At 43.1% G+C, this 21,152-nt stretch overlaps 1 protein-coding gene across 1 annotated transcript in view; it reads right to left on the bottom strand.

The window, feature by feature from the left end:
• Positions 1-2,820: 2,820 nt before the first annotated feature.
• Xpr1 (xenotropic and polytropic retrovirus receptor 1) overlaps positions 2,821-21,152 on the bottom strand; it is a 141,788-nt gene continuing 123,456 nt past the window's right edge. Inside the window, exons 12-15 of the mRNA NM_011273.2 lie at positions 20,273-20,439; positions 17,359-17,495; positions 10,377-10,598; positions 2,821-8,234 (exon numbers count right to left, since the gene is read on the bottom strand). Coding sequence (NP_035403.1) covers positions 8,174-8,234; positions 10,377-10,598; positions 17,359-17,495; positions 20,273-20,439 — 587 coding nt within the window. The 3' untranslated portion in view covers positions 2,821-8,173. The remainder of the gene's footprint in view (positions 8,235-10,376; positions 10,599-17,358; positions 17,496-20,272; positions 20,440-21,152) is intronic.

The raw sequence follows: 21,152 nt of genomic DNA on the forward strand, positions 1-21,152 counted from the left end.
CTCTCCATCTGCCTTTGTCTGTGTGTGTCTTTGCTGAATTTCTCGCTGGCTACAGTCACCATTTCTACACTGGCTTGTTGATGGCTTGGTCCTGATGTACTGGGAGTCTGCTGCTAAAGCATGAATTGTTTCAACGCTACAGGGTAGCCTATGCCGATGTATCCCACTTATACTTAATTACTGGTGTGTTGCTGAGAAAGAACCAGAGGAGTACCTAGGAACAGCAGTCTGTCTTCTCATGCTTCTCCCTGTGGCTGGAGCAGGACTGCATACTTCCCCATAGTTACCATGCTGTGGTCAGGCGCTATGGGATTCTGCCCAACCACAGACAAGTCACCAACCACAGTTGAACTAACCTGATTCCTAAGACATAACTGTGGCTACCATTGCTACCAAACTGTGCCATAGCCTGAGCATACAGCCAACGAACACAACACAAGACAACACTGGGGTAGGCTCTGCCATGGACTGCCTATTGAGAGGTACTTGTGGCTCAAGATGCCTGCAGACAGGCACAGGTGGTGCTAGATGCAGTTTTAGGCTAACATAGTGGGGTTATATGTATTCTCTTGGTGCTGAGATGTTTCCTAAGGCTCTGTGCACAGGCAGGCCTGGGAATGGGGGCCAGCAGATTTCCAGAGCAAAGACTTGTGCTTAACCTGCACACAGTAAATAGGCACTTGAAGCACACTACACCGCCCTTGGCCCCCTTGGCTAACAACCTAGTTAAATGACCACAGGGGCCTGTACAGTTTGGGAACCGGCATCAGGATTCATAGCACAGCAGGCCGTGACGCAAGCCAACACAGGTCCACCCCACTTGGGTGAAGGTCTTTTTCTGGTATCAGAGCATTTTAGAACCTGTGGGGACCTAATAGTTGTGCTGCCTGAGGCTGGAGGAGGGTGGTAGAGGCATCTCCCTGCTCACATGAAGATAGGTTACCCCTGGATTTTACCATGGAAAGCCTGGTACTGGGCTTCAAGCCTAAGGCCTTGAGGGCTAAGGCTTCATGGGAAGTAACTAAGGAGGGCTGCCTTCAGTAAGCAGGAAATGTCTCTGCTGGGCAGCATGAAGCACAAGACAGGTGTGGTGGCAAGGGAGTCTCTTGTCCTGTCTCTTTTTGTCACACTAAAACCAAGCATTGGTAACTCACTGGACATCCTTAGCTCTCATGTATGTAGTGTTTCTGGCATGTAAAGAGTTGTTCAACTTGCTAGTCTGTAGGGAGATGGTAATTGGAGAATCTTGGCTGCCATCCTGTTCTGTCCCACACTTTTACCTTTAGGGGATGAAAAGCAATCAGGTTTTACTAACTGCCCAGGAAAGGGTGAAGAGCCCCTGAAATTGGTAGAGGAAACCCCATCATTTGGACGCACCTACCCAGGAGTCTGGCTTATTTGCCAGTGGTTTCATAAAAGTAACTTATAAGTAACCATATTACCATCTCTGGCTTCTAAAATTAATGAAAACAACTTCAAACGAATGAAACCAAGTAATGTCGATCAAGCACATGGCAGGAACTTGATGTAAATTGGTCTTTAAAAATGTTAGAACTTGGGCTGAAGAGATGGCTCAGTGGTTAAGAGCACTGACTGCTCTTCCAGAGGTCCTGAGTTCAATTCCCAGCAACCACATGGTGGCTCATAACCATCTATAATGGGATCTGATGCCCTCTTCTGGTGTGTCTGAAGACAGCAACAGTGTCTTCATAAGTAAAATCAATAATTCTTTAAAAAAAAAAAAAAAGAACTCAGCCAGGCAGTGGTGGCGCATGCCTTCAATCCCAGTACTTGGGAGGCAAAGGCAGGCAGAATTTGAGGTCAGCCTGGTCTACAGAGTGAGTTCCATGACAACCAGGGCTATACAGAGAAACCCATCTTGAAAAACAAAACAAAACAAAGCAAAGCAAACAAACAAACAAAAATCCCCAATTACAATGCATATATACACAGTGCTCTTGTGGGAAATTGGGTCAGAAAGGACAAACTGACAATTATTCTCATAACCTTTTAAGAAGGTTTAATTTTTAAAAATCCAGAAAGAGATACAGATAACTAGAAGTCCAAGGAGTGTCTAGACTAGACTCCAGAGTGGGATCATGGGACTGCAATGCTGTGTAAGTCACAGATACACAAATGCTGCGCTACAGGGGAAGGGTGAGGCCACAGGGGTTCATACCCATTTGCAGCCTGCATGGGAACAGGCCAGAGGGGTAATACCATAAGGCAAAGGCTCTACCTCTCAGCCAGCCCGCCAGTCCCTCTTCTCATGCTGGCACATTCCTCTTAGGGACAGTTAATTTTGTAACTTTGCCTAGTCAAACCTCAGTAGTAATGACTAACCAGGAACTCGGCAGGAAGAGCTGGCTGCCTTCCCACCTTGAACATGGACATGGGACATAGTGTCTCATTTAATGCTGGAGATTCTTTGTATACAAAAAGGACAAAGCTTCCTGGATTGATGTCATTATTTTAGAGTCATACTTTAAAAAAAAAGAAAAGCAATTTAAGATTATTTTGAGGGAGCAGGGTCTCTCTCTCTAGCCCAGGTGGTCCAGAACTATGTAGCCAGGGCCTGTCTCAAACTCACAGCAATTCTCCTGCCTCAGTCTGAGGCTCACAGGTATATCCCACTATGCCTGCTTTTTTTTTTAATTGCTTTTGAATTTGGTAAATTATGTTTTTCTAATTCCCTGTTGTGAGCAGTTTGTGTTAGACCCATATATATGTTAATACTAAGGGGAATGATGGTCAGGAATCCAAGACACACAGAGAGAAAGCACACAGGAACACATACCACTCACCAGTGACGAGTCAGCACACTGTTGGAAAACACAGCTTGTAATAATGAAAAAGGCCAGAGATTTGTAACCAATCACTTATTTTCTTTTAAAAACACATAAGCACATTAACTTTTTTTTTTTTGCTTTTTACACCATCTAGAATCTATAGAACAGTACCACATTGTGCATTTAACCTACTTATCCAGAAGGAAACTCCACATGTCATAAGAATTCTACCCATATAAGAAGGGAAAAGGAGACAGCTAATAGCATAGTCACAGATACGACGTGAGTCCAAGCAAGCATTGATTCTTTGATGTCACCTTTTCCATTTACCAGAGTGGAGAGTAGGAAAGAAAGCAAGGGTGCACATGGGGCAAGGGTCACCCACAGAGGACTAATCACAATCATAGTTACTCTTGACAACTATAGTTCAGGGAGTCACCGGACAGCATCACCTAACCAACACGGGGTGTGTGTGTGTGTGTGTGTGTGTGTGTGTGTGTGTGTGTGTGTGTATACAGCAGAGGGAGAGGGTTTGAAAGAAAAGTAACAAGTTTTACCCTATTTCCCTCCTAAATCCTCTTCATTGATACAAGCTTCCGTGCTAACCTAGAAACCCAACATAAGGAATCTTCACAATGTAAGAAAGCCTCAAGGGTTTTGTTTTTTGTTTTTGTTTTTGCAACTGAAATAGGAGTGGTTTACAATTTTATCTTAACAGTTGAAAATAAACACTAAGGTCACAAGCAGTCCTTCTCCCTGTCTACAGCATACTAGTGTTGCCAGGGACAACAGGAGAAGTGCAGGCAAGAACTTTAGAGAGTGTTGGAGAGACAGTGAGGCGGGACCCCGCCCTTTCTCACACATCCACATCTGTCCAGCAGCGCCGCCGCTGCCCTCTGCCTTGTGGTGGTTCAGATGGACAGGAGTCAAGTGGGAATTAAGTTCAAAGGTACACAAGATGAGATTCAATCAATAGACACTGAATCCAAGGCAAACAGTAGGTCACTTGATTGTCCTCCGTAGGTGGATGGCACCGTATAAAAAAATTGAAGCTGGCATTGGTTTAATAAAATAAACCGAAGGTTTGCTATAAGAAAACATATTCAGTTGTAAATTGATATGGTTTTCCCCACTTCAGGGGAAACTCATCTTGTCCCCCTCACTTCCTCATCCACGATAAGAAAATATATTCTGAAGGTTGTTTCTAGGGGGCAGGCAACTCGTTATCAGTTTTGAAAGTTCATGTAAGAAAGGCACAGGGGCCACGCCCGTCAGTGCCTCTTCTCTGTCAGGCAGACTCTGTACTCTCTAACTGCAGCTCTTGCAGGGCTCATGAAATGTTTTTGCTTTTTAAAAAATATTCATTGAGTAGAGTGTGGTTGACGCTGGCTAGAGGGCTGGCTCCTAACACTGAATACCACAAACTACAATATAATCAACTCTATCCCACACGACCATGTGTTCTGGCATTGTATAAACTTGAAATAGGCAGGCTGGGAGCTTTAACATCAGGTATTGTGACTGATGCCTGAAATGCAAAAATTCATGTTTAAGTGAATGACCACCAAAAAAAAAAAATAGAAAACAGATCACCATTTTCAAAATTCAACCTGAATTTCTATTTTCCCTTGGTCAGTAATGACACAGCTCATTAGAATAGAGAAAAGTGTGGCTTCTGTAGCTCAGGATTCCACACAATCAACGTTTAGTCTAAGCAGTTACCTTAATTCTAGATACCGAAACATATTGTTTACAGTAAAAAGTTCCTATTGAGAGGGAGGCAAATTTTATTTTTATGTAAAAAACAACAACCTAAAACATTTACGCAATAGTATAATCACTAGAGAATCCCATGGTTTTAATATAATGTCACAGATAGTGTTATTTCTAAACCCCTTTTCTTAGAATAAGAAATCTCTGCAGTTACTGCTTGGAAAATTGAATTTGGGAGTAAAGAACTATCCGTAAATAAAGCAAGTGACAGGAAGTCACAGCCCGAGTCACAGGATTTACCAGTGCCCTGCTCCTGCTGCCACAGCCCCACCCAGTCCTCTCCATCAACTACACTCTGACTCCCTGTCAGTGTGCCTCCCTCAGCTCTGCTCTTGCCTTGCCTTAGGTTCACCTGCTCAGACAACAGGGAAGCATGGTGGAAAGACACCGCCCATGAGAGCTCATCTAGCACATGGGGAGTCATGGCTCCCAGGAGGGAGGGCCTCCTCTAAGAGGTCACCTGGGTTCTTGCTGAGCCACTGGCACTCACTGTGTCCCCTGAATCTAAACAGTCTGTTTAAGGAGTGTAATACAGGGGGCTGGAGACAGAAAGCCTGCACGTGGCCATTACACCCAACTATGGGGCTGACTTCATCGCTGATCCCGCCACTGCCTCGGTGTGGGAGGGCATGTCAACACCCCACTGTCGAGGCAGCTGCGGTATAGGCTAATTTGCCAACAACAAACGGCTATCTCTTCCAACTACACTGCTTTCTGCATGAGTATAAAGTGAAAAGTGGACTTTAGTCTCTTTTTCATTTCTTTTGGGGGTATTTCAAGCGCTATTAAAAATGGGGTCCTTTTCAAATAAAACTAAAATTAAGAGTTCTAAGGCTGCAATCAGATAAGTGTTACCTCTGGTTTATGTGACATGACATTGGTGTGTTCCATCGAGAGTTTCAGGGTACAGGATTATCCAAGAGCACATTAGCAGGACACTGCTCACAGTGCCTGGGGCAGATGAAACTGAGGAAAGAAAAATGCACATTGCCTTTTTCAAAGGAAAATAATTAATGCATATGTCGTTTCCTAAAGTCTTTTGATGGAGAAATCTCTTTAGAGCTGGGAAGGGATGCAGCCAGAGCATCTGAATACACGTTGGAGCGTCTGCCATGTAAGCCGCACAGCTTGTAAACTTACGTCTGAGTGGTCAACAGGACAGATATCAGAAAAGGAATATACTCCATCACTTACTGTTTATGAAAGAAATAATACTGATTAGGGCCTGGGATCCTGGCAGGGGGAGAAAGACCAAACTGGCTCTGTGTTACCTGACATAAAGACATCAGAGAGCTGGAACATCAGGAGTCAACTGTGAGGAGTGTGTGCCGCCACTCAGCTCACTACCAGAGAAAGAAGCTGACAATTCACAGGGCTCTGGATACACAGTACCACTGATTTTATTTGTACAAGAAATGACTGGTCACTGAACTTTTCTATATATTCCTAATCGTTACTGCTGTTACCTCAGAAACCAGTGAAATCTATCCCCAGCTTTAAAGTACAAAATAGTAAGGGAAAAAAATCTAAATAAAAATAATGCAACCTTTAATCTGCCAGGGTCTCTAAATTGTTACCACTGATTATTATAAAGTATACAATTTATTTATAGTTTTGTTTTTACTTTAAATAAACATTTGCTCTTTAGTTTTGGGGCAAGGGACATGCTTGGCAAAACACAAAAAGCAACAGAACCTACAACATTGAGTGAGCTTTTTTGGGGTGGGGGATGGGGGCAAGGTGTTGTTAAAAATCTCAATCGAGAAAGGAGGAAAAAAATGGAACTTTGTCAGAATAAAAATGGAAGAAACTTTGTAAACGGAAGCTGGTGAGTTAATCAGTAGGATTTTAGCAGTGCTGTAACTTTAGTGAGTAAGGGTTTGATATGCAGGAGGAGCTAATGACAAGCACGAGCTAAGGGGCAGTAGCCAAGTTTTAAAACAATGTAAGTGTTACTGCTGTTTCCCTAGTCACCGGTTTCTTAGTCTAAAGTTCATCTGACAAGGGCACACGTTCATGGCCCTCCTACGTGGGACTTTTATCTAGATCTGAAGGGTGGGGCCATTTATTTACCTTTTCCTGGTATTTATATTAATTTTACTGAATAATGGCTGTTTCTCTACCCTGACCCATGCTGGAGAGAAAATCAAGGGTCTCAAGAATGCTGGGCAGTCACTACTACCAACGATCTAGATTCCCAGTGACAAGCTGATGAGTACCAGATATGAAACCAACCATTTTCAAGACAGTCAAGCGCTGTATGTTTTTAGGCTTCTCTAGAGAATTTATGAAGAAAGGGGGTGAGATAGAGAATAAAGTAGGTATTTATATCCTGAATTTTCTAAGAAATATAATTTAAAAAGTACAACCAGGTTTAGAAGCCCCGAATTTAAAAGCAGGCCATGGTAGGGGTGTCGTAAAATTCAACATCACCTTTTAATACAGCTGGGTTTAAAAATAGCCACCAAGATCTTTTGTGTCGATGAATATAAAGGATTTGTTCTAGATGCTCAGAAATACAGTCCCCACAAAAGACTTTTAATTTGATCAAATTCTGGCTGAAGAAGGTGAGACCAGAAGGGGAAATGTCTAATAAAGTGTGAGGGGCCTGAAACAGGCCTGTCTTTCCACTGGTAAAGATTACAATTCTACATGCAGAAGCACGTGGCAAACCGTCATTTTTGTGACTGGTATTTGGGTGACTGTATCCTGCACCTGTTCCTAGAGAAACAACAGTCAGAGCCTTTTCTCTGGATTTCCACCACTGGGATGCAAGGGGGATGCCTGCCTGGTCATGACAGTGATGCTTGGGACTCTAGAGCAGCAACTTAAAATTTAGCAATAAAACTTTGGTTTAAAGTTAAAACAAATGAGGGGAAAAAAATCAACTAGTTGTTTCCTGAAAGAGGTGTGTGGGGTTGACCCTCCGCAGTGCCAGTGAGCCTTAGTTCCTCCTGCCTCCCTTCACAGGAGTAGCATTCATTTATGGTTAAGTTTCATAAATAATGAGAAACTGTATGTAACGAATACAGCATATTCCCCACCCACCCGAAGCCCTCCCCAGATGAGAAAAGTCACATCGAATTAAAAGTAGCTTTGTGGAGGAGGTGCTGCTCCAAGCTGCACTTTCCCTGCAAGTGCTGCCAGTGTCTCTGCACTGGCTATGAAGGAAGGGAAAAACTCTCCATAGAAACTGACAGAAAATTTAAAAACCGGTGTCCGGTTTCAGACAGTCAAAACCGGCCGGCGAAGCTGAGCTCTCTGGGCTGTGCATCAGACGTTCCTTCCAAAGCTTCTCTTCATCCTGATGGGCTTCTGTATCCTTGTGATTGTAAACAATCCGTAAGATAGTAGGTGTTTGTTCCTTAAAACATCTTCTGATTGGCAAAATGAAGTATTTGTTTTAAAAATAGAAAATGAAGATTAAACCAGAAGAAAAGAAAAGAAACACAGTGAGCTTGCTCGGAGTCCATAGGACCCGATCTGAAGAGCCCGGGAACGTGTTCTGTTTTCTCCTGTTCTCAGCTGGAAAAAGGTGCTGGAGGTTGCGTTGGTCGAGGAAAGGATTGTAGAGTAGAAAACCAAGGATGTTACTCTAGACTTCAGCGAATTCAAGTGTTAGCTTCGTCATCTGTGTCTTCTATCAATACCTTAGTGTCGCGAGCCTTGGATCTAGCGTGATCAGAGGAAATGAACATGTATGATCAGTCCCATGCAGTGCTGCTGGGTCCACTCTTCCCACTAGCAAGCACGCACACTACCCAGGAGCTATGTACTGCAAGTGGAGAGGTAGGAACAGCAGTAGGCTGAATTAAAGACGGAGCAGTACCCGGAAACAAGGATCTGAGTTTGAGCACTGGTACAGTGATAGCCAGGAGCCTCGGTCAAACTGTTAGCGCTGCTGATTTAGGAGGCTGTGCAGAGATTCTTGTACCGAATAAAAATGGGACTGGGTAACCCGACACTCGTTAGCCTCAACAGTGAAGGCAGTGTTTCTGACAGGAGATCTGTTACTCCCACTTGACAGATGGGGAGGCTGACATTCAGGAGGCTAAGGCTGTGCTAAGGCTGTATGAATCTATGACGTCAGAGCTGAGACTCAGGTCTCACCTTAGATTCCCTGCACTCTTTGTACCTTAAGCCTGTTCTTCTAACTGCCTTCCTCTGGCTGCCATCTAGTTTCCCAGCGTTTCCCTGTAAACCCCTGAAATGAACAGACTAGCACCAAGAGCCTCCCTCTTGATCAGAAACCATGTTTAGACTGCCCTCTGCTGGTAGCTATGAGACCTTCACGGTGAGGAGCTCTGGTCTGTCAGCCTTTTCTCCAGGCCTTGAGGCTAGCCACCTCCTCAGCACCCTCTTACCCACAGCGCTCCTGCACCCCAGGTTGCCGTGCCTCCCTGGACAGAGTGCAGCTGAGTCAGTGCTCTTCCCGCTCATTTCCCACTGTGACTTCTGCTACTTTCCTCTGCCCTAAGACTCACTCTCCTCTTTTCTGCTTTTTCCTTCTCTACTTTCTTTCCAGAAAATTCCCACTCTCTAGCTAAAGCTTTGGTAGGCCTGGGCTTCTGTACTCACCGGACTGTAGCCCCTTCTGCTCATCTCCTCTATGCTCCTGTACCCGACTTTACAACCCGATCCAGGCCTTTACTGTCCCGATTTCCCTTTCCTACTGCACTGTGCAGTGACACAGTCTCCTTTCCTGTCACTCCTCTTTGGAAGAACATGTTTTGTTTTGTTCTTTTTCTTTCCCTACAAGATGAAGCCTGCAGTTTTTAGTCTTTGGCTATTTGTTTGTTTTTGAGATAGGATCTAGTGTAAACCAGGCTGGCCTGGGCTTGCTGTGTAGCTATGATCCTCCTGCTTCCACTGTCAAAATGCTGGGCTTACAGGTGTGGGTCAGTTCAGATGAGCCCATCCAATTACATTTTCTCACTACTGTCTGAGCACATGTGTTTCCTTCCTACTCTCCATTTCCACAGGCACAGTCTTTACCTTGTCCAAGCACTCCCTTACCTTCAGAAAAATGTCCAACTTACGTTTTTCATCGTAACCTACTCTGCTGTCTCTCTCTCTATTCTCTCAACACCGAGTGCAGTCACCATATGCTTTATGTTTACTGTTAGCTTTGGGACACAAAGTCAGTGGCAGGTAAGAATCCTAGTTATGGACTTCATAAGGTAGCTTCAGCTTGCTCAAGTCTTTCTGTGATGATGCTGGGTAAATTTCACAAATAATGAATTGATTCTTTAAAATTTTTTTTTTTTGATTTTTTGAGACAGGGTTTCTCTGTGTAGTCCTGGCTGTCCTGGACTCACTCTGTAGACCAGATTGAACTCTGGCCTTGAACTCAGAAATCTGTCTGCCTTTGCCTTCCAAGAGCTGGGATTAAAGGCGTGTGCCTCCACTGCCCAGCAAATTGATTCTTCTTAATCTCTCTTTGAACTATACACATCCCAGTGTACAGAAGAGTGCTAACAGGAATTAAAGACAAGGTTACACAAATGATAGGATTTCTAAACGAACTCGAAGGTTATCTGCACACACATGTCATGCTCAAGAATCAGGTAAGTCATTTCCCAGCACACTTTTCCTGTGGTCCTTTACATCCCTACTCAGTAGGTGATAGACACCCTGGCGTGTCTCATGTGCTCCTGAAGATATACTACAAGTCTGACCTCATGGGTTGGTTTGTTACTACTGTCTGAAGAGGAAGCATGGCTGAATGCCAGCAACTTCACCTGGTCCAGTCTAGTAGCTTTTTAGCTAATGTTACCCGCTGCTAGCCACACAGGAGTGCTCTACTCTACGTACTGGGAAGCCAGGCGGGGCCTACGCAGGGATATGCTCTGATTGTACTTCCACGACCGGTTCTTCTGGCGGTTTCGAACCCCATCCTCCTGGTCCATCATCTGCTCAAGTAGTGTCTGGTCATCCGCGTTGAGGGGGGCCACAGAGATGTCCCGCACGGCTCGGAATTCACCACAGTTATTTAGATGCTCGTTCTCCAGACGGAAGAAGTTCCACACAAATCGCCTAAACAAAATGGGGTAAAGACATTCATGTTAAGATCTGAATATATTACTACTGGTAAACCTCCAGGAGGCTCAAGTTCCTGCTCACTAAGGAGAAAACAAAACAAAACAATTATAGGCAAGACTATTAAAATCAAAGAGACAGCTAGAGCCATGATAGTTCAGTCAGGAAAGCATCTGCCTAATAAGTGTGAGGACCTGAGTCTAGATACCACATGTAAGAAGCCAGGCACAGTGGGCACTTTGTGATCCCAACAGTGGCAAGATGGGAACAGACATGCAGGTCCCTAGAGCTAGCCCAGTCTACCCGGTGAAGTTCCAGGCCAATGAGAGGCTGTCTCAAATAGAGGAGGAAGGTATCTGAGGAATGACAGTTGACTTTGCTCCCTGATGCACATCCGCACAATAAATAAAATGAAAGAGAAAGATGGTGTGAGGACTGGGAGGTGGGGGAGGAAACAAGAGTTGATTTTGGAATATAATTTTTCTTTATCCAGTAAGTTTATTAATTTGTTGAGTGCTTATTAAAAATGAGGAAGTGGCACTGAATGACGCAGGTGGGTCTCAGCCTCTATCCCGGCAGTGGGGAAGTAAGTAAATAATCAGCTGTTAGGTGCCCCGCAGACCGAACGCAAAGAAAAGCAACCCAGAGTCCCCGTCTTAAGAATGCTTAGGGAAACTGATTTTGACAGGCAGCATCCAACAAAAGTGTGAGTGATACTGGAGGCAAGTCACAGGAGACTCCTAGAGATACATGTCTTAGGTAGGGGGGACGAGGAGGAAAAAGGCTGACCAAGAAAACACTGTTGGTGCACTGGAATGGAAGCCACGGTTAAAACAGCAGAAGTAAGATGGAGAGGGAGAGGAGGTCCGGCCATACACACAGGGCCCCATAAACCACCAGAAAGAGCCCACAGCTCACACTGAGCGTCTGAGACCAACAAGATTTGTTCTACATGGATTACTCTACCGTGGAAAAGCAACTGGAACAGGGAAAAAAGCCTAGAGGGAGGCCGGTTAGAAAACTTGGTAGAGCAGGAGTCCAGGAAAGCGATGGTGACCTGAAGCTGAGACTAGAGATCCACAGGAAGATGAAGCTGACAGAACCTGTCAAGTGGTCTGAGTGAAGGTGACATCATTACAAGGACCAAAGAAGCAGATCCGTCCTGTCAGGCTACAGCTACCTACTCACTAGATAGCCCTGTGGAGGGCTCAGCAGGCAGAGGGCACAGTGCGCTGGAGATCAAGGCAGAGTTAGGGCTTTAGGAATATGATTAAAAGAGACGAGAGTGCCGAGCAACATCCCAACACATGCAGACAGGAAGAGGAAGGAGAATCAGTAACAGAGTTGAGAAGCTGGAGAGAACAGAGAACATGGTTCTGAGAAGCTGAGTGAAGCCAGTGCTTTGCTGAGAGATAAAAGATAAACACAGAGAACCAAAGGCAAGCGTTACCAGAACAGCATAATCCAGGGGCTTCAGCTCCAGAAGACTGACTAGATTCACATAATGGCGCCACCACTTATTAGCTATAAAGATGACGGATAAGTTTCTCTGCCTATGCTTCTGTGTTACCGGGAAATTGGATAACACTGGAATTTCACCCTGGCGGTGAAGAGTGAAGAGCAGTGACAGAGCTATACCTGTACCACAGAGTATTTGGTCTGTAATTCTATTATAGATAATTTAAAGAATGGGTTAGTTTGACAGTTGGCGAGATGGCTCAGCAGGTAGAGGTGCTGAGTAGACGGAAACAAGCCAAGGTTGGTCCTAGATCCCAGAAGGTAGCAGGAGAGAACTAAGTACTGAGGCTTCTACTCTGATCTCCACTCACTCACACATGCACACACATAGACACATGAACCACTTTCAGGGCTAGGAACACAGACGTGAGTTGAGAGGAAGAATGGGGAGAAGTGAGAGCAGAGACAGCTAAGGGTGCAGAGTGGATTTGGTTATTAGACCTACATACTTGGGGAAATGAAGACGGGAGACCTGTTAGACAGTCTAGAAAAACGAATGACATCAACAAATGAGCACACACTTTCCAGAGTCCTCTTCTGTGTTTAAGGTTAGCTTTGCTTCCAATCCTATCTCATTTTCAGGCCATGTTTGTCCTGAAACATGGGAATACTAGACACCTCTCTAAAACTATCCTTAGATGCTCGCATTTGTGCACGCCAGTTTCATGGTGAAGGCTTCATGAGAGAGAGGCCTTCGCTTTCCCCAGCACACCCACAACATAACTCGAATGATTTTGTTAGCCTCACAGTTACTGTTGAGGAGTTACCTGTCAGTCCAACCGATACGTATTTCTCTCAGGCTACGTAAAAACTTAAATATAGGTCAGTGAGATGGCTCCGCAGGTGTGTGCTCCCGAGTGGGAGGATCTGAGTGTAGTCACTGGGACTCACATGAAGGAGAGAACCAATTTCCACAAGCTGTCCTCTGACTTCTACATGGGCATGATGATACACATGCATCCACACACATATGCATAAGATAGTTATAAATATGCAATTAAAAAGAAGTATATCACATACACCTTAAAGATTGCATGTAGTATATAGCTTGATTAATATATAAAAACACATAGTTTCATCCTAAAACATGAAAATACATTACTACACTGCATGCTACCTCTAGGGCTCTCTACCAACTTCTAGAGGGTGTATTTGTAGTTCTGTGATCTACCTGTAACTGAGTCTGTATACCAGATGTGGTAGGAGTCAGGATCTTTTTCTTCCATACAGATAGTCAGCTGCCTCATGTTTAATGTTCTCTCTTCACTGTTATGCAGCTTCTTCTGTCTCTGGATGCCCCATCCTATTCCAGTGCACTGCTTGTCTAACCTCTATGGACATGGTGCACTGCCTTGTTCTTTCTATAAGACCAGTCTGCAGCTCAGAACATTACTCTAAACTATGTACTTTTCAGGACAGTCTTGCTATCCTTTGTGTTTCTCTATAGATTACAGAACTGCCAAGCATGGTTGGCATATACCTGTAATTCCAGCACTTGGGAGGAAGCAGCAGGATCAAGGTCAACCTTGGATGCATAGGGAATTGGAATCTAGGCTGGGTAACTTAGTAGGACTCCATCTGAAACACACACATTCACACACACACACACACACACACACACACACACACACACACACACACACACACAGTCACACTCTACCATACCACTGAGTTGTCAATGGTCACACATCTACCAATCTCTCACTAGAATTGTTTCTGGGTGTTTTAGTGAGCCTGTGTTATTAAATGATATGGATTAAGCTGTTATATCCATGTCCTGCCCACACTTGTACATTGTGGGAACATAACTGGTGTCAGTAGACAGGTTCATCTCTAACCACAATGGACAGCTGATGGTGTTTATTATCTTGTATATTTTTCGTTTTTGTTCCCCCACCCCCCCAGGAACAAGTATTGATTTTTAAATTGTTGAAACTTTTGTTTATTTGGTTTTAAATTTTCACTATGTTGCACAGCCTGATCTCCAACAATCTTCCTCTGCCACATCCCTTAAAATAACTGTGACTATTTTAGGGTATATATCCCTTTGACCCACCAGGCATTGTTACCAATGGTCTTTCCCATACGTAACAGGATTCCCCCTTTTATCCTATTACTGTGTTAAATTACACAATTTGATTTTTTAACACTGTGGTGGTTTGAATGAGCATGGCTCCCACAGGCTCAGATACTTGAATGCTTGGTCCCTAGTTGGTGGAACTGTTTAGGAAGGATTAGGGGGAATGGCCTTGCTAGAGAAGGTGTCACTGGGGATGGGCTTTAGTTTATCTTCCTGCTGCCTGTGGATCAAGATGTAGCTCTTGGATACTGTTCCTGCACTCTGGCTGCCTGCTGCCATGCTTCCTGCCACGATCATATACTGACCCTCTGAAACTGTAAGCAAGACCCCAGTTAGGTGCTTCCTTTTACAAGTTGCACTGGCCATGGTGTCTCTTCATAGTAAGAGAACAGTAATTAAGATAAACATTAAACCTTAATTCATAGAATGAGGCTAAATTTTCAAGTATTAACCTTTTTAGATACCATCAGATTCATTGGCCAATGTGCTCAGGATTTCTGTAACTATGCTACAGCACAGTGACAGCACAGTGTCTTTCTGGGAGCCTCCTGGGAGGTTCAGATGATGTCAGGTTATGCTGGCCACATAAACTTTAAGGCATTCTTGTCTTTGTCCCTCTCCTCTGAAGTGCTTTAAAAAAAAACAGTAAAATTCTGACTTCAACTATTTGGAAGAATTCTCTATGTCTGGAGTTTTCTTCATGGAAAGTCTTGATAAGGATTTAAATTTTGATGTCTTCAAAAGATAGATTTCTCAGATTTTCCATTTTCTTCCTTTTATTTTTATTTTTTAAGATTTATTTATTTATTATGTGTAAGTACACTGTAGCTGTCTTCAGACACTCCAGAAGAGGAAGTCAGATCTTGTTACAGATGGTTGTGAGCCACCATGTGGTTGCTGGGATTTGAACTCAGGACCTTTGGAAGAACAGTCGGTGCTCTTACCCGCTGAGCCATCTCACCAGCCCCAATTTTCCATTTTCTTACTGATCACAGTAAAACTATGTCTTGTTTTTGTTTTTGTTTTTTTGACGATTTGATTATTTCATTTAATGGTACTTTACAGTCTCTTGGAAAAAAAACCTCCAGAAGCTGGCCCTGATAACAAAGGCACAGGTTAGCCAGCTCCTAGGTTGTGAGAGCAGGAGAGCTGGCCCAGCCCCTTGCCAGCTGCAGAACTTGGGAGCTTGTCCCCCATGCCTGACTGGGCAGCACAGTGGAGCTGGCTCTGGATGTGGGTGTGGGTGTGTGTGAGCTGGCCCTAAGGGCAGGACAGCAGGAAAGCTTACTCTACCTCCTGCCGTGGAAGCACTTGGTGGCCTAGCTGGAGCAGTGCTGGAGAGCTTGCCCTGGTGGTGTGGATAAGGGACCAGCTCTGCTACCATTCAGGCCGAGGTCCAGGGCTTTGAGATTGCCTACCACAAATCTATATCATCTATGAACTGTTGAGATGCATGAAAACAAGGGTCAATCTTACTGATCCAAAACTGCAGCATCTCCATGACACAGGGCAACTACAGGATTACCGGGAGAAGTCCTGGTGAAGATCCAATATTGATAGTGACACATAGCGACACAGAAGCCAGAGGCCTCAAACCAATGACTTATTCTAATGGACATCTGCAAGTGAAGATGTATGGACAGAAGGGTAGACTATAGGACACTCTGTGACATACAATAGCTTCCACAATGAATGTTTTCTATGCTTTATTTTTTGCAACCCTAAAGTTGCAAGGGCAGATACGTGGGGGCAGGGATATGAGTGGGATTGGGGTACATAATATGGAAATCACAAAGAATCACTAAAAAGTTTAAAAAAACAAAAATTTATCTCCAGATCTTCTGTCCTGTGCTAGGGGTGATACAGGGCTTAGTGCATGCAGGCCCCAACCCTAGCCTTTAGGCTGTCTGACAGGTCCACCATCTTCTCCCTTCCCCTGATTAGTCTTTTTTTTGTTTTGTTTTGTTTTGTTTTGTTTTTGTTTTGTTTTTCGAGACAGGGTTTCTCTGTATAGCCCTGGCTGTCCTGGAGCTCACTTTGTAGACCAGGATGGCCTCGAACTCAGAAATCCGCCTGCCTCTGCCTCCCGAGTGCTGGGATTAAAGGCGTGCGCCACCACGCCCGGCTCCCTGATTAGTCTTAAGTGAGCCCCTTACCAGCTGCTGTACTTTTAAAGAATCTGTTTTTGTTAAAATTCCCCATTGCACATTTACTTTGTATTCTGGTAATATCTAATCTATGTTTTTCCTTCTTTGGGGTTTGGTTTGCTGTTTTATTTTTTATTTTTCTAATATCTTAACCTTTCTAATTTCCTGATACATACATTTCAGGTTATGTTGCCAGTGGCTTTTAGCTGTATTTTCCATTTTCTCTTTGTTATTCAATTTGGTCTATTAGAAGTATTTTAACAGTTTTCTTATAATTTTAACTTTGACTGCAGGCATTATATATCATAATGGTTTGAATATGAAATGTCTCCAAAGACTCATGTGTTGATTCTTCCCAGTATTACTGTGAAGGCTATGGGACATGTGAGAGGTGTTTCCTGGCCAGAGAAGGTCTCTTGGGAACTTTGAAATTTACACTTGGCCCTCATTTTGGCCTCCATCTTGTGGCTCCTGGCCCACTGTGCTGGAGAAGCTCCATGCTATCACTGCTGTGGACTCAAACTCCCGGAGACCTTCCTTCCTATCCTGTGCCTCTTGATTCTCTTTCACAGTAGAAAAAGCAGCAGATGTTTTGGTTCATTTCTAAATGCCTGCTATTTTTTAAATCTATCTTTTTATGATGATGATAATGATGGAGGAGGAGGAAGAGGAGGAAGAGGAGATGACAGAATCTCACTATGTATCTCTGACTAGTCTAGAACTCTTTATGCAAACCACTCTAGCCTTGAACTCACAGCAATATACTTGGCTCTGCTTTCCTAAGTGCTTGGATTATGCCCCCCACATTTTTTTAAAATTATATTTAACTGTCTTGTGTGTATATGTGTGGACCTGCATGCCACAGCTCATGTGTATTGGTCAAGGACAATTTCCTTGTGTCATCTGGGGATCAGACTTGGTATAAGTGTCTTACCTGTTGAGTCAGCATGCTGGCCTAACACTGGGCATCTTTTAAAGAAATCCTTGGTAGACTGTTCAATAGTTTGCTTACCGGAAAACCTCAAGGGGGGCAAAGACAGTAGCAATGATGTTCCCAACATGAGGCTTAAACGTAGCAGTAATAGAGATTTGGATAGTCCAAGCGAAGCGCAGTATCACATCTTCTATGATGGCACAGTAGTAATAGGCCTAGGAACATAAACAAACAGAGTATGTTTCTCATCATCTACTCAGTAAGTACTCAACAATGGATCAGCTGCTGAGACTTCAGTCCCAGCAAAGACTCATGGAGAAGCGTTGCATAGGTTTTAGCTTTCCTAAATAGTGCACTGTTCAAGATGAAACAGTTATGAGCTTCAGGAATCCTTTAACCAACATCATTTGTGCCCATGCTGTACTCAGGCTTAGACTCTAAGCTAAGTGAGCGCCCTGGTCAGCCGAGACCGCACTCAAGGAGAAGCACGGGAAGACAATGTCTAGCACCACAGGGAATAGCACATCTATTAACTGTACCAATTATACTTACACTTTCACATTTCTTTATCCCACATGTAAGACAAGTTTTGTCTTGTTTGTTTGTTTTTTTTTTTTTTTTTTTTTTTGATGTTGAAAAATAAAATGAGGCTTGGATTTCAGAATCATGACTGAACATAGTATTCAGCTAATGCAGTTTACCCAAGAGTCTGAAATACACAACTGCCAATAGATCCCAAAATATATGATTTACTTATTACTAAGCAAAATTAGCACTTTAAAATGAATTTCAAGGCTGTGGCATTTTGGTAACTAGAACTCCTATGTGCTAAGCTGTAGCATTTATTTCATTTGCTTTTTAAAAGTATTCTTTTATGTGTGTGAGTGTTTGCTGGCATGTACATATGTGTAGTATGTGTGTGCCTGGTGCCTTTGGAAGCCAGGAGAAGATAATGAGTCGTTGGCATTGGAGTTACAGATGGCTGTGAGCTGCCATGAGGTGCTGGGAACTGAACACAGGTCCTCTTAGGCACAGAGCCATTTCTCTAACCCTAAAGCACCACTAGAGGGTTAACAAGACCCCACAACCAGTCCCCTTCTACTGCCCTCTTTGTCCACTCCCTAGAGACAAACATTTGTAATTATCCATCCCATTTGCCCTCTATAATTGTAACTGTTTTGCTGTTTTGATTAGTAGTTTTATCAATGGACATTATCAATGGACTGCTGACTTGTTTTTAAATTACAAATTTAAGTAGCATGCAGTCAGCCATAGGCTTCAATAGGCATCTTTAGTCTTCATTCTCAATTCTTCAGATTCATTCCCGTCCCCCACAATAGCTCCTCTTCTACTTTCATGTCCCACGTCGTCATTATTCCCACCCCTCCTCCCTTAAGATCTCTTTTTAACCCTTTCATGGTTCCCGTCCTAGTTTCATTACACACATACACCTTCAACCTAGATTTCCCACTGAGAGAAGACAGGCAGAAACTGTATGAGGACTGTAACAGGATTTCATAAGGAAGATTCATTGGACTTCACAAATGGCTTCTTCACTTTTTTCTTATACATTTGCAATTATAATTCAAGAAAGTACACTTTATTTTCTAGAGCATTAAACTATGTGATAATAAAGAAACTGGCTGAAAGATTCTACTGACTAATCTCACTACATGGACGCCAATAACTGAGAAGTCTATGGCAGAAAACAGACTACCACTTATAAAGAGACACTGAACTTGAGCAGTCAGCACAGGAAACAAATGTATTCCACAGTCATGAAACACACACGTGGAGAACACAGAGCAGCTTTCCCTGACCCTCTTCTCTTTCTTTAAAATGGTACTAGGGTACTAGGGTACTAGAACTCTGAGTCTGCACCTGCTTGGCTGGCCTCGAACTCAGAAATCCGCCTGCCTCTGCCTCCCAAGTGCTAGGATTAAAGGCGTGCGCCACCACCGATATTTTCTAAACTTTCACATCAAGATCCTCACTTTCATGCAAGAGCTCACCCAAAGTCACCTCACGCATGCACATTCTGCATACTCGCTTTGCTTCAGTCCTTACACGCTGCCTTCTCTACTCAATGCTGCTCAATCACATACTTTTCAAAACACAAATTTGATATAATGGTGACATTTAGGTATAGGTTAAAACATTATTAACTCAGGTCTAGAAAGATGGCTCAGTTGTTTAGAGCACTGACTGCTCTTCCAGAGGTCCTGAGTTCAATTCCCAGAAAACAAATGGTGGCTCACAACCATCTATAATGGGATCTGATGCCCTCTTTTGGTGTGCCTGTAAACATCCACAGTGTACTCATGTACATAAAACAAATAAATAAATGTTTAAAAAATTATTAACTTGATATCAACGTTATCCACAGCAGAACTTTAGGCCAAAGAACATATCAAGAGCTAATGTACTCTAACACCCTTACCTTTGAGAATCTCCTGCAGTCTAGCTGACTAAATGGCTTAGTTGGTGGTAAGCTGAGATTGGATACAGACAGCTAGATTCCCAGTCCATTGCTTAATATTTTCAAGATCTAATAGCATTTACCTTTACTAAATCATCTGTGTAAGGATACTTTTGTTTTTTAATTTAAAATTCAGCTTCTCATAACCCTGTATTCTAATATGCCAGTAAAATTCTAAAATAATATATAATATAGAAAATATATTATATCCAGTACACACACACACACACCCACACACACACACCCACACACACACACACACACACACACACACACAAACATACACTCCCACGCTGATTGGGTTGGCACCCGCTTCTAACAAATGTCCCACTGTATCTACCATATAGCAAACAAGATAAAATTTTTTGTGGACTAGATTGGTATTTTGGATAATTATTTTGTAATCATGTTAGTTAATATAACTAGATCTTGGGTCAGTACTGCTGTATGACCTAACTACAGATATATCTAAGATTTTGATTTTTTCCTTAAGTGTGAACATTCCATACATACTTTTTGAGGGTATACAATTTCTTCCCGGAGGAAAGTGTTTTCTCCTGCATTCTTATCAAAGAGACCCCAGTCCATCTTGAGATCCCAGATGAGGGTATAGCAGGAACTGATGATACAAAAGAAGACCCACAGGTAAAAGAACACCACGGTGTCAGAGTGATTTTGTTCTGGAGAAAGAGGAGGGAAGAACAAAAAGGAAAGAGAAGATTACTAGATTGAACAAAAGTTCCTAAGTAAGACCAATTAAAGATGGATTCTTCATAGTGCCCATAAAAAATCAAACTGTTAAAATAAACATCCTTAGAATCATTGTCTAACGAAGGTTAATAACAAATATAATTTCCCTGAGGTACAAAAACAATCACTGAACTAATAGTTACAAAATTATACAAATGTTTACTACGAGTTTATAACATTCCAATGTACTCTTTGGATGTTCTAAACATGTCATTTAAACTCCTACCATTAGGTGGCAGCCTAGGGTAAAAGATAGGGTGAAACAGACAGAACCATCACAAAGAACCCACACCACTCTCTCTCCAGGAACTCCTGGGCTGCTTTTTACTTTAGAGCATCCCATGATCTCAGCAATGCTTATTGTTCAGGCGCAGACAACTCCAGAGAATGTGTCAGGAACACACAGAGGCTGTGAAGAGGAACTTGCCCTTGATCTTTATGGAAACCAGCTTCCCTCGGGCTACAGACCTTGATGGCTTGCTTATCTATTTATTTATTTATTTCTCCCCAGAGACATCACTCATACAAAGGCTAATTTGTCTTTATGCTGGAAAGTTTGGTTTTATTCTGAGAACACAACAGAGCACATTAAATCAGAATAAAAATAAATTGTAAATATAGTTATACAATTTAATATTTTTGG

This window comes from Mus musculus, chromosome 1 (genome assembly GCF_000001635.26).
Source record: "Mus musculus strain C57BL/6J chromosome 1, GRCm38.p6 C57BL/6J".
NCBI lineage: Eukaryota > Metazoa > Chordata > Mammalia > Rodentia > Muridae > Mus > Mus musculus.